General features: G+C 41.6%; 1 protein-coding gene across 2 annotated transcripts in view; it reads right to left on the bottom strand.

Annotated features, from left to right (window-relative positions):
• Nucleotides 1-14,784, bottom strand: part of WBP1L (WW domain binding protein 1 like) — a 64,805-nt gene that overhangs the window by 19,847 nt on the left and 30,174 nt on the right. Inside the window, exon 1 of one of the 2 annotated variants that reach the window (XM_066620571.1) lies at nt 13,010-13,178. The exons of the other annotated variant lie outside the window; for it this stretch is intronic. Coding sequence (XP_066476668.1) covers nt 13,010-13,036 — 27 coding nt within the window. The 5' untranslated portion in view covers nt 13,037-13,178. Of the gene's footprint in view, nt 1-13,009; nt 13,179-14,784 lie in introns of those variants that run through there. 2 annotated transcript variants of the gene reach the window in all.

A 14,784-nucleotide genomic window follows, 5' to 3' on the forward strand; every position in this document is an offset into this window, starting at 1 on the left:
TATGCCTTGCACATATGCCATTTGATCAAAGAAGTCTCATGAGCATTTTCCAGAATTAGTATGGCTTCGGCCAATATGATAGTATTTGGGGTTAAGAGTGCTGGGGGGAAGGATAATTTTGGTTGAAGTTATAATAAAAGTTTTAGTTAATGAAATATAACATGATCTTAACAGCATTGCTTTTATGTGTCTTATACCTTTCTGTCCATACCGTATACCTACTCTGTCTATACAGATGGATGGTGAAACATCCAACTGTAGGAAATGAAGGTGTTTGGCACTGAGCTACTCTTGAATCAAGGTCTCTATTTTCATATGGACTCGTGGCTACCATCACGGCAGGCTTAAATAATGTGTGAAAGGGTTTATAATAATGTGTGAAAGGGTTTAAATAATGTGTGAAAGGGCAGGAGGTCTGGTCTAGAGGGTAGAGCCTCCATTGCCTGAAGATTAACATCCACAAGGTCGCCAGTTCGAGGCCACCGGCACCGTGCGACCTTGAAGCAGCTGGCAAGCTGCAGCTGAGCTGTTCCATCTGCTTGGAGCGTGGGAGGATGGAGGCCAGAATGTTAAACCAGTTCGGAGTGTAACACCTTGAATGTAGTGGTTCTTGAAAGAAAGTACCTTCTTTCAATTTGTAAAAATCCCTGCGTGGATTTAATAAGCCTGCCTATGTAAACCGCCTTGAATAAAGTCTTGAATAAAGACCAAGAAAGGCGGTATATAAATACTGTATATTATATATTATTATTATTATTATTAATCATGTAAACAATCCTGGCAGTAAGTTGGGGAAACAATATTTTTGGGGTGCTAATTTAGTGTGCAATCCAATAGTAAGTTATCTTGCAGGGGTTCAACTCTCAGGCTGCACATAGCCAGAGAATTGTACTGAAGTATCTTCCAATACACTAGTCCAGTGTTTCTCAAACTGTGGGTTGGGACCCACTAGATGGGTCGCAAGCCAATTTTAGGTGGGTCCCCATTCACATCATTATTTTATTTTTATTATATTAGACTTGATGCTACTATGGTATGACTGCATTTGGGGAAATGTTGCAGACCTGTACTTTTAACAAGCTACTATGTATATTCTTTAAACAATGATAGTAAATGGGACTTACTCCTGGGTAAGTGTGGGTAGGATTCAGCCTAGAATTGTTAAAAATTTTCCTGCTTGATGATGTTACTTCTGGTCATGACATCACTTCCAGTGGGTCCTGACAAGATTTCTCATTCTAAAAAGAGGGTCCCAGTGCTAAATGTATGAGAACCACCGCACTAGTCTAACTGAATCATGCAGCATAGCTGCTCTGAGCAACAAAATGTCAGACATTTAGGATTGTACCATGAGCACATTCAGTATTCATCAGCTATCTCCAGAGGCATATTGTTCTATAGCTAATTAAAATGCAGCAGAGTAGAAGTTCAACCCCTGAATGAAGACAAGTGGCTTTGAGACATACAGGTAGTCCTCAATTTAAGATGGGGTTCCATTCTTGAAGGAACTGTTGCAAAAAAATAATTGTGTAAAATGAACCTAGTTATATAGTGCAAGTCATTGAGTTACATTTGAGGCAATTTCTCCTCACCAGTTGCACCAATCTGTGCCTTTAAGGCCTGCATGTATTCAGCCCAGCTAGGAGAGAGACATTACAGGCACAAGAAGTTCCCCTACTGGCACCAGTGGAATGTCACGTGTGGGGCAAGGAGAAGAGAAGGGTTTGTGTGAATCCACCTCTGTCTAGCAACACTGGCAGGAAGAGATGCAAGAAAAGCAAGAATGTATTCTGAGATCAGTGTACTAGATTTGTAGTTAGGCGGTTTGTTTAGGAGCCTCTCCTTGCAAGTGAAGCCTACAATCGTATGTGTACTGTATTCAAGAGTAAGCAATATTACATTTAGTGAGCCTTGGTGCAGCGAACACTTGCATGGGCTCACACTGTACATCTCTCGCTTGCTCTCCTCCTCCTCTCTTCCTTAAGCGGAGCTGCAACATTGGAGTCACACTTTCTACACAAGAGCAACCCTTTTTGAAGTTTTTGCCCTTCTGGCTTCAAAACTGTCATTTTTGTGTGCTACTGGAACTCGTGCTCCAACAGCGCAAAACCCAGGCTGCTGAGCTCCTGCTGCAAGCAGACTGCAGCATATGCAGCAAAGGTCCTTGTCAGCATTGATAAATTGGTGATGGAGGTAGCAGCGTGTCACGGGTGGGGCAGGAGCAACTTGTGCCAAGATGCTATTCCCTCTTTTTGAACCCCCTCTGCCCCTTTTCTCTCCTTCAACTTACATCAGCAAAGTGCCTGATATATGCCCAAGGAGACCCATCAGGCAGCCTACCAGGAGCAAATATATTTACTTACATGGTAAGTAGCATACAGTTCAAAAGTTAATATTTTTACTCACCTCCTGCAGACTGACTGCCTTGCACCACCACAGCATGCAAGACAGCCTCTGCTGGCATAGCTGCATGCTATAAAGCAGTGGGGATAGGCGTAGGCAGTAAGCTTCCTTATTGGTATTAGACAGTCCACAATACGACTTCCTTGACTTATACTCCACAAATTATATTCTTCTCCTATCTTAAGAACTTGTACTTGCCAAAAATAGTTATCAAATCAACAATCACAATTTTGCAAAGTAAGCCTATGTAAAATACACCTTCGATTAAAGCTAAGACAAGACACATTTTAAGATATACAGGTTGTGCATCGTTATCCACTTTATTCCATTCCGGAATCTCCAGTTAATTAAAAAAATCAGTGGATACCAAATCAGTGGAAAAATAGCTTTAAGGACCCACTTGCAGGTTTCTTGCTCTGGTGTATATGCTATACTGCATTCAGCCACAAGACAGGTGGCTAAATTATTCCATTAGATTCCATTATTCTCCCGTCTAGTGGCAGAATGCAGTATAGCATCTATACCAATGCATTCTGGGGCAACAACAGAGGAGCAAGAAACCTGGAAGTTGGGCCTTTAAACCTGAGAAACTTGCAACCGGTGCAGCCTAACGGGACAAAGGAAGGAAATTGGATTTTGGTGCTTTTTCCTTGTTACAAGGCATTTAAAGGTGGACCCCAGTATCTGTGGCAAGTCAAATCAGAGGACTTTAAAACACTGGATACTGAGGTCCCATCTGTATAAACTGTATAAACTTCAATGATCAATCCTTAAGTGTGAAACCATTTCTACAATACAGGCACCTTGTTGCTTAATGTTACATCTATTCCTTTTTACAAGTATATAACAAGGCTCTTATAACATTATATAACAAGTATATAACAAGGCTCTTATAACAGAGGATGCAGGGGGAAGGGGAAGAGAGGGGATCTCCTTTTCTGTCCCTCCACTCCTGCTTCATCCCCTGGGGGCTGGGGATAAGAACAGGCCCTCAGTTTGGCTGTACTTGTCGTAAGAGGTGACTAAACAGCCACTGGGTAGATGAGACTCGTCAGCCTGGAAAGGCAGCTTATCTAAGAGAAGGAAAACTCTAATCCCAAACCTCCACTGCCTTGTGGCTACATCCAGTTGTGGAAAAGGCTTCAGGAGTCAACCTCGAGGCAAAATCAGGAGCCGGAGTCCCTGAGGCAGTTCGTGGGTGTATACAGTCATGCTCTGGCAACTCCTGCGACGTCGCTGGAACCAACTGTATTGGCTTCTGCCTTTCCATTGGACCATTCCAGCGACGTGGAGAGGGGAGGATTTGCTGCATGGGTAACAGCCTATCCTCCATACCTTCTTTACCCAGGCTTTGCGCACTGGAGAGGACAATCCAACTTCGACATACGGCGTCGGCACAACACAGGAAGCAGCAGTTACCAGTTATAAGTCTTCACTCAATTGGCATAGAGCATGATGCCAGGGGCTGCTTCCGACGGTGGGAGAGATCATTGCCTCTCATTGGGCAGCTACCGCCCGCCTTAAGCTGGGCAGTCCCCAGTCAGTAAGGTGTTGCCTTGCCACGGTCCGTTAAGGGATTGTCGCTCCCGAATTGGCCTTTTCAGCCACACTAGACGCTGTTCCAGAACCACCTTTCAGAGCGCGATACCATAGTCTTTCGAGACTGAAGGTTGCCAACACACAACAAGGCTCTTCATTATTCAGCACATTTTCCAAGTAACTATGCAAGCAACACAAAATGCCATTGTTGCTAGTGAGTTGCAATGAACATGTTTAAAAAAACTTTTCAAGAAAGAGTGAAGAGTGTGAGCCTTTCCCTTTCCTAGATGTTCCAGTGGACACGCTACTCGAAAATTAAATACACCTTTTGGTATATTCTTTCTAGACAAGGCTCTAATATTATAAGGGAAACTGGGCTGATCTGGGGGGGATGGGTACATGCCCCCCCCCCCCGCAAACTGTCACATCAGCAGACAGCAAAGACAGACACCAGGAAAACGCCCTCTGGGCAGAACTGAGTTGGAATGGGAGCCCAGGCCTACCTGGCAGGTAGATCTGGGCTCCAAGTACAGGTGGAACCTGGTTGACCTGGGCTACCTGCCTGGTTGACCTGGGCTCTGGAGTTAAGGTAGTACTCATAGTTCCCCCAAACACAAACAGTAGATTCGCCCCTGAACTGTAGTGATACTGACACCACCACAACCAGAAGTAACAAAGCATTATTAATACTTTTATGAATAGTTATTTCAAAACACACATTCTATCTTATATGTATACTAGGCAAGCAGGGAGGTTAGTGCTATTCCATCCTCAAAAGACAAATTCCATACCAAGCAAGCATTATATCCACTTCTGTTATATCTGTCAGTTCAAACGGCTTGACAATATCATCGCCATATAAACAGAGATTTTTTAGAAGAGCTATTCAGTTTAATTATCATCCATATTAACAGTAGCAGGGATCAGCATAAATCTTAAATTGTAGCTTGCTTGGGGTAGTGAAGGCTCCCCACAAATACAGCATGAGAGATGGCTAGAAAGAACCAAGGTGAGGACTGAGGTGAGGATGTGGACTTTTTTGTAGCAGAAAAGGTAGAGATGTAAGACTTTTAAAGTTTTTAATTTTAAAGTCATAAATACCCCAATTTTTCCAGAAAAAATGGAAATTTAAAAAATGCAATAGTTATTTTCATATCAAGCTTAAACTTTAGCAGAATGAAATGCATCATTTAAAACTCAGCATACAAAATTATGCTATTGGTCATATATATGACATTTATATTATGCACACATGCCGTTAAGTATAAAAGCTTTTTATATTACAAGCACACCGACAAAAGAGCTGCAAGTGGCTTACACATATGTATCGGTTTTTGCCATGTGGGAAGTAGGAAAAAATGAGAACAGAAATCACAAATTTTATGACAAGTGAAAGGAAGTACTTATTATTTAGACAGAAATTGTCTCATACACTCAGACTTAAGAGACTCTGCTAACAACCTATTTGGACATAAACACTGAAAATTCTGAACACTCATCATGCACATTGTACAGCATATTAATGGTGAACAAAATGAGTTATAAGCAATAAGCATATACTGTACTTGAAAATACCAGCATCGCAAATCTAATCAGAACCAGTTTCTCAAGATTAGCTTCTAAATCTGAGCTTTCATTTTTATCTTCATGGACTTCAAAAAACCTAGTGATCACATGAATTGAGACAAGCTCCTGTTCTTTTTCACATTTCAGCTCATTTCTAGATTTGGTGTGACTTTGGTGTGACTATTCCAGACACAGACCCTTTTCTTTCACATAATTGCAGAAGACTGATGAACCTGAAGCAAGCAGACTCTGAACCTCTCTGTTGTACAGAAGCCTTGCCATCATAATGCTGGAGAAATATGCTTAACAGAGCCATAGACTTCACTCCCAGAGCACATTCCTGAAGATGCTCTGTATACTGCACTATTGGAAAAGACCTTTTGAACATGGAGTCCTAAATGTGTTGCCTATTTGCTAATGCAGTCAGAGCAGCAGCAGTGCTATTGTCATTGACTTAAAGCCCTTGAATACAAGAGATTTACGGCAGCATGAATTGGCTGGCAACAAAATTCTTCCTGTTTTTGAATGAAGTCTTAACCTTTCCTTCTTCTTTACTTGTAAGTGGAGATATGCTTACCTTGTCAAATCTGCTTGATTTCATTTATGAAAAAAGTTGAGAAATGCCTGACAAGAAGACATTATCTGATTTAGATACAATGATGCCTGAAGAAATCGGCTATAAAACCTTTAGGGAGCTCTGCACCTGAACCCAGAAGAGATCTTCATCAAGAACAATATTCCTTACACTTCTGACTACAGGTTGAGTCTCATTATTGGTGAGGGTTCCCTCCCAAGAACTCAGTGGATGGCAAAAAGCACTATAGCAAATCAATTTAAAAAACAAAGTCTCTGCTCCCATGATTTAAAAACAGCCTTGCTGACCATTGTAATGCACACAGAGGCCATTAGTCTCTCTCCAGGAGCTTAGGTTTCACTAGGAGGCAACAATCCCTCCCTTCACCAGGAGCCCCAGCAAGGGGGAAAATATGGAGAAGGTGATAATCGCTACCATTTAGCATTCTTTCAAATGCTCAGGGGGAAGGGAGGAGTGAAACCTGCAGAGAGAATGATTGATGGATTGGCTGCCCTCTCTGGCATTATTAAAGGACTGTTTTCCTTTAATTTAAAGGGCCCTTCTCATCAGCTTTGAGATAGAAAAATCTGTGGATACTTAGGTTATACCTGTAAACACTTGCATGGCTGTCTCTCTGCAACAGTAAAAAGCAGTTTTTTAAACTGTGATTTTAAAGGGGTGCATTTTTCCCCTTCTCATCAGCACAATCCTCCTTGTTTGCGGGGGGGGGGGGGGGTCATTCGTATTGAGTCAAATCAGTGTATAACAAGGCTGGACCTGTATTTTCAAAAGGTAACTTTCTTAAAGAGCTTCTTTAATTTTTACAAAACTTTTAAGTGAGATTACCATGACACCCCACCTATTTTTACTACAAAATTTGAGTTCACAATTTTATTCCTCCTATTTGATGCTTCTTAAACATTGCAGCTATATTATAAATAAATTTTACATAATTTATAACTCCTTTTGCTCTCCTGTAGATCTTTTCCAGTGTGTCCAACTTCATGAAATCATTAAGCAGGCTTAGGCCATGGGAGTCCTAAATCTTCATCCTACTGTAGCAATAGGCAGGCATTTATTCATTAGGATTATTTTTATGGATATTTACTCATTATGATGAACCCAGGGATCACATTCTGAAGTCAGAGCAGAAGGCAATAATCAAGCGGAGTCAAAAGTACCTTCAACTCTGAAAAAGATACTGTCTCTTTAAAAACAAAAATCTCACTATGAGACACACATGGGAACTGAGACTGCTGAGAGAACAGCAGATTCATTCTCCCATCTCAGGCTCATGCCAGAGTACTTTGTGTGTTTTGGGGTTGCTGCTAGCCCTGCTCCTTTCTTGAATCAAGGTCTCATATCCAATGAGATACTGGGCTTTGGACATGCTTGGAAGTTCATGTGCTTCTAAGCACCTCTGAACATGTGATGTGCAACTGCAGGGACAAGCCCCATGTATTTCTCAATCCACACTCACTTTTTCAAAAGTTATGCCTATCCCTCCCCATCCCAACTTGTGGGCCCCTGTCTACAGAATACTGACACTTGCAAAAAAATTTAGTTGGACTACTTCTTATCTGCAAGCTTTTCCTTAAAGTATTCTGCCTTGGGCTTCTTGGAGAAACAGAGGGAGACAAAAAGTGATAAACAAAGCAGAACCCTTGCACTGGCAACTTTATCAGACAATTAAGCAGTGTGTTCAGTGAATAACTCAGAAGGTGAGAACATGAACACCATTCTTTAAAAAATCCTTTTCCAGAAGGAATGTTTGCAACAGTGAGTCTGGTGTTCTAGTCATAGGGCTATCAAAAACATCTTCAGAAATGCAAATTCAGCAATAGTAAGACTAGTATAATGGAAGAACATCTTCCTGAATGTTCTGTTTAAAGAGGGAACACAGATTTCTGTTCCAGGCCTTTAGCCAGAGTAATTCCACAACAAGTTCAAGTTAGATGAGAAATCCAAACATTACTACTAGTACTATCCATTTAAAAAGCAAACAGTGGCTAATGAAACACCATTAGAAGCAATGTACCATTAACAATATAAACTTTGGTCCACTGACCTATTCAAATCCCACTTTTGGGGAGTAGTGTATACACTTGAGGAACTGGGAGTATTTATCACTTTGGAACAGGGGTGCCCAAACCCCGGCCCTGGGGCCACTTGTGGCCCTCGAGGACTCCTAATCAGGCCCTCAGGGAGCCTCCGGTCCTCCGGAGACTCACTGGAGCCCACACTGGCCTGATCCAACTGCTCTCAGCTTGACAGCCAACTGTTCGACCTCTCGCTTGAGCTGTGCGATGAGGGCTCCCTCCACTGCTCACTGTTTCACATCTGTGATGCAGCAGCAGCAGCAAAGGAAAGGCTGGCCTTGTTTTGTGCAAGGCCTTTTATAAGCATTCAGCTATTGCAAGACGTTCATTCATTAATATAAGCTCCATCTCTAATATATTCGTTTATGTAAATTTATTCAAATTTCAAATGTAAATTAATTCTTTTTTTCCCCAGCCCCCCGACACAGTGTCAGAGAGATGATGTGGCCCTCTTGCCAAAACGTTTGGACACCCCTGCTCTGGAAGATAGAATACTATGCCTTAGCAATCTGATCACTACAAATTTATCACTCATAAAGCACAATTATGAATGTTGAATAGAAAACACATTGTATTCATATGGCATCTGCCTCCCAAACTCAATGCATTCTATAATTCAGGAATCAAGTTAGAAACCGTAGAGGATCTAAAAATCAAAGTAGTGTCAGTTCTTGTGGAAGGATATTACAAACAGAATTGTGTCAAATATGGTTGTGTTCTTATTATGAACATCTCATTAGTGCAGTTTCATATCAATCCTTTTTCCGGACAACTCAGTCATCCCCTTGATACTAATTCAGGGGTCAGTAACCTATGGCCCACAGGTTGGATTCAGTCCAGCACCCAAAATCATGCAATCTGGGTGTCTAAGAAGAGGAGTAGTAGGTCAGATTACATGTTAAAAGCACGCTGGCACCTCTAGAGAGAGGGGGGCATATGAGGGTAACACTTTTGTTGGGGAATGTTCTGGAGTGGTGATTTTGTCTGCAGCATCATCAATTGCACTGCATACAGAAGGTCCCAGATTCAATCCTTGGAATGTATATAGGTAGGACTGGTAAAGACCCTTGTCTGAACCTTATTCTGACATAATTGTGCACAGAGCTGGCAGACTTCAGGTGGCATCCTGAATAACGCTTCTACGAATGGGAGAGACTTCCAGGTGTGAGACATGGGGCACTCACTGGGCAAGCTCTTTCCCGTTCCAGCCATCCTGGATTCCCAGGCCCACTGATCTGCTGAGACTCCATTTTTTAGAGTTGGGAGATGCTGCACTGAAAGCCTATGGGCTGTACCTTCTGAGCTCACTTGCACAGAGCTGACATACTAGAGGAGCCACCTCAAGGGGGTGGCCAGAAGGAGGAGCCCAATTGTTACATGAAAATCCCCTTTTTCCTTTTAAGTTGTGATTTTATATCTGGTTATAGGCCAAACTTCTCACAGGCCCAATTTCCAAAAACCCTGGTAAAAGTCACAAGTTTACACAAGCTCTCCATGCACACAGCAACAAAGACTTTAGCAGCGGAAGACTTTAGCAGCAAAGTCTAAAGAGTTAATTGTTGCTTAAGTGTCTCCTATGGTTGTATTGTTTAAATCAATCACTGCGTATTGTAAGTTTCCCCAGCCAAGGAAGCCAGCAATTAGACCCACTGAATTTTGCTGATATGCTGATAAGGGACTTGCTGACCCCGAACACCCTGGTGGGTGGCAGTTCACTCTCAGCTCAGCGCCCAGCCCCTCTCAAAAAAAAAAATCCTTTTAAGAGAGGACTCTGGCCACATGTTCACTCTCTCTGGCTGCCCCTCCAAGGCAGAGCTCCTCCTCCATAGGACTCTCCACCCCCCATACAACTGCTTTTCAAGACAGGTAACTATATCTGCATCTGAACCTTTTCCCTTCCCCCCCTTTTTTTCTCCCCTTCTCTCCCCATCTTTAGTTAGCAACTGGGTTATGCAGACCAGGGACCCCTAAAATCCTTCCCTAAAATCTTTCCCTTTTTCTAATCTTCTCGGATGCACCAAATACACTCCACATGCAACCACCATAAGCTAGGTACACTAGATGCAAGTATTAGGACCAAGGCTCATCATTTTTCATGTGCATTATGTTTACCTGTGTGCTTTGTAATAAAAATATAATCTTTTACTGAAAGTTATCTTTCTCTCAGTCTCTTCTCAAGCTAAAAGGGAATTTCTCTGCATTACGCCATCTTGTTATCTAGCCTGTGATCCTGAAGTTCCAAAAGGGTAGTGTACTAATTCCCCTAAACCAAAACAGTCCTTTTTGGTAACACAATGACCCTCCGGTAGTACTGGCCTCAGGAAGGAGATGAGAGATACTGATGCCTCCACATGTCCACAGAGGGGGACTGTGTAGGCACTGATAGAACCACACAGATCAGGGCAACACATCACCTAATGATCAGATTGGCCTGGGAGAAGTGATCCACAGGAGGGCTGGTTGCATGTATGAGCTGGCTCCCTAAATAAATGAGACAACAGATCTCAAGCAAGAACCTGGTAAGCTGTTTTCAGGGCCCCAGCCAGAAAGGCAAACATGGCCCACCCATGGGCAAACATGGCCCATCCATCAAGAGCTTTCCCCTTGCAATGTCCTCGGGTGGAGCAGTGACATGTGCTCATCATTTACGCAGCACAAAACTTTATACTGGACAGAACAGAATGTAGTCGATAGAGATCCATAAAGGCAACAGCATATACAATATTATCCAATTCTAAAAAAATTTAGTTTTTTCTGTTTTCTATCAAACACTATATATGTTTCATAAAAGAGTTTTCAAATAGAAAGATATCAGTTTTATTTTCAGATCAAAACAGACTGTTTTAAAAGTTTACACTTCCTGCTAGAGGAGCAATGCAGGCTGAAACATGTAGAACTGGAACCAGGTTTGCCTCCTGACCAGTTTAAAGTGGCCTAGCAAACTATGTGGCTGCTTGATTCCATGGTTCAGATTGAATGTTAAGTAATGGAAATTTTAAAATCTTGCACAAGTTTTACACACACACACAGCAAATGAGAAGTTTTGGAAGGAACAGCAAATGTAGCTGGGCTTTGGAGAGAGTGAACAATAGACAAGAGTAGAGGAGCCCAGCCAACAAGGAGCACAGAGGAAAATTCGCTTGAGGAATATGCGGAAGCAAACGCCCAAGGCGGCTTACTAAGCTCCATTACAAAAGTAGAAACAGGTAAAAAGAAAAATACCGAACAATGCATTAAAGACATTAGTTTTAACAATAAAACAGGGAAACATAAAAACAAGACAAAGGAAACCTAATAAATACTGTTGATCCAATGGGAGAAGCAAATTAATCTAGTGTGTCAATCAAGTCACAGCAGGATTTCAGAGGCACAGAGGGCAAGTAGTTGCCCAGCAGCCAAAAGTCAGACGGAAGAGGTAGGTAAAACAAAGACAAGTAACCAAACTGGTTTCCAAACACTGGATTGTCTTCTCTAATCAGTAAAAGAGATTGACCATCATTGTAATGGGCTTGACTTGTTGTACAATAGTCCAGCAGGAGACCAACAAAATATCCTATAAAGAGGTCCATCGATTTAAATAATTTTTAGAGTTACATAGTTATCTGTTGCCCACACTATTTCAACTATACTAGAGGTTGGTTTCGACAAGGCCAAATGTCTCAGAAAAAACTTCTGACAAATTTCAACTTTCCTCAGGAACCCTAACATATTCTTCTGAAGCAGAATTGTTTCAAAGTAACTGAAAAACTTCCAACAGCTCTTCCTTTCCCCTAAGAATATGACCATATCAACAATCCAGTTTTATTTAGGACTTTACAAATAACCTGAAGTCTAGCCCGCTTGGCACAAATGTGCTGATGGTTACTGCACTCAACTGCAAAAGGTCATTGTACTAGAGGTTGGTTTTGCCTCAATTGTAAATTAGCCCTTATAGAAGACAAGAGAAATAGATCTGGGTTGGGAGGGGAGGAGAAAAAACAGGTAAACTAAAAGCTAAATACAACAGTTCCTTGCTGTTTACAGAGGCTTTTTCTTTTTAAATTAAAAAAAAACTGACAATATTCAATTGGAAAACATACTGTGTGCATGTGTCTTTAGGATTAATGCAAGGTACAAATATACACACAAGCCTGCACATTTCATGGGCTCTTTTCCACCTAATAATTGAAGGGGAGATATATGCAAGTAATAAACACTGTATATTACATTGTTCCTAGAAGAACAGAAAAAGTTAGCTAGGTTGTAAGTGGAAATGGATCCTAGATCAAAAGAATTTCAGACTTGGTACCAGCTGGCAGTGTCTTCCGTCCGCCAGGGAGCAGTCAGTTCAGTTGCCACCATTTCTCATTCCAGGTTTCCTTAGCAGTTACAAGTGAGCAGTGTTGAAGACTCCAATACAAATTCAGAAAGAGGTTTTAAGTACAATCTCATCAATAACCAAACTGAACTTCAGATTATTGGTTTTTATTTCTGTTTTTAAAGCTGGTTTTACTCTGTCAGACACACAAACAATGTTCTTAAAAAGAAAATAGATAGTGTAGTGTACCACATCCAAGAATCAAAAGTGAAAGCCACAAAACTAAAGATAGAGAGGCATATTTGTGATGATTCTTACTCCAAAACACAAGTTTGTTTCCTTATCTGCACCACTGTTCCTTGTTAAGAAATGAATTTTTTCTCCCAGCGTGCGCGCGCACCCCCCCCCCCCGGATGGGTTTTTAGCAGAGTGGTTCACTTGATAAGGCAAGAGAAGATGTTCTTTTAAAAAACCTCATCACACACACTCTCCACCCAGAACAGTACAGCAAACAAGTCAGAAAGAAATTACCTGCCGCAGGCCCAAAAGAAAAGGCATTCTGCATTCTCATAATCCACACTAAGGGTTTAAACCAAGGAATTTCTGAAATCCCACAATAATCATTTCCTCATCTGATACAGACAGGCTGCATCTGCAATTCTATTTAAACCAGGGCTTCCTTGGCTGGGAATATTCAGTAAACAGGGTCCCAGGACTCAGTGCGCACTCGCTCAGCCTCTCTCTCCCCCCCTCCCCTCCCCGTGACCAATCTCAGAAGCAGCAGAGCTGTTTGCCAAGCGGGGAAACAGTATCAGTAGCAGCCCTGCAAAGGGGGGAGCATCACACAGCTGCTGATTAACAACTGAAAGAGGTCTACTGCATAGAAGAAAATGCACAGTAGTTAACCAAACTGTAAGCATTTAAACAAAACACTGGAATAATGCAAAAGCTTTCTTGGTTGTTAATTTGACTACTCAAAACAAACAAAATTGAAACCAAAAAACTTCTTAGTTGTATTTAATCATGGGGGGGGGGGGGTAGAGAAGCTCACTACAGCTTTCTCTTTCAAAAAAATTCCATAAGCTCCATGATTTTGATTTATAATGATAATGATAAGCTTGATTTTCATAATGAAATCAAGTGGTTATGGTACAAACAAAAAGATACTGAGCCATTCATTTCACACCAAGAATTATGGAAAGTGTTCATTTACAAACACAGGCATTTCAAACAAGTGCCAGGTTTTTTCATCCTGGCTTGACTTCTGTTCTCCCATCAACACACTTCGAACAATCCATGTGTCAAAAGGTCGCCAGACACCTAGGCTGTTTTGTATTCCATGAATTCCAGCTCAGAGTTTTATCCTTCAGGAACACCTCCGCTATGCTGTTACTTTAAACAATTATATCCTGCACTTCCCTTCCCATCAGAGAAATGTTCAAAGCTACATATGACACACACACATTCAGATACAACCTAAAATAGCAAACAAAAAACCCCATCAGCAGAACACTCTACCACAACCTCACAAGTGATCACACACTTTGGCCAGTGCCAAAACCAAACCAAGCATGGACTCTAGCCTTATCTCCGATGGGAAGGAGTCCCACATCTTGGGTGCCACCACAGAGATGGCCCTATCCCACACCACTGCCAAACCCATTGGCAGCAGAACATATATAAGAACCCTCTCAGATATGTCAGGAGGTGGACAGTTTTACATTCACCTTCAGATACTCTGAACTCAAAGCCTTTTAGGGTCTTGAAGGTTATCAAGACTTACTGATAAACAGTGCAGAATATTGATAACCACATGCATCACCATGTACTTTTGCTATCATTACTGCAAGACTGTTGATCACTATCATCAACAGAATAGTGCTTAATATTTCCTGACAAGCATAGGCAACAATGACAGACAGAAGAGTACCTTACTCAAAAACCTGCTCTAAGGAGTCATGGGAAAATTTTTAAAGGGATGAAGTTTCCTAGCTGTTATGGGTACCATTATCTTAATCCCATACTGAACCCCAGTTTACTGGTTGATGGTCTTGAAAGTCTCACATGATCAGGAGCCCCAGAAACAAGAAACAAGCTCCCAGTCTTAAGAGGCACTATCAAGAATCTGCTTTCTGTCACAGATCTCTTAATGTTAGAAATGGTCTCCTACAAACCTACTGCATTTGAGTATTCCAATATTCTCATATGATAGCCTTTGAAAGTCTGTCCAAACAACCGTTTTTGTAGGCATACAGGGACACATTTTTCTGTCTAACTGGAAGGAAAAACATGTCCAGGGAATTCTT

This window comes from Tiliqua scincoides, chromosome 3 (genome assembly GCF_035046505.1).
Source record: "Tiliqua scincoides isolate rTilSci1 chromosome 3, rTilSci1.hap2, whole genome shotgun sequence".
Taxonomy (NCBI): domain Eukaryota; kingdom Metazoa; phylum Chordata; class Lepidosauria; order Squamata; family Scincidae; genus Tiliqua; species Tiliqua scincoides.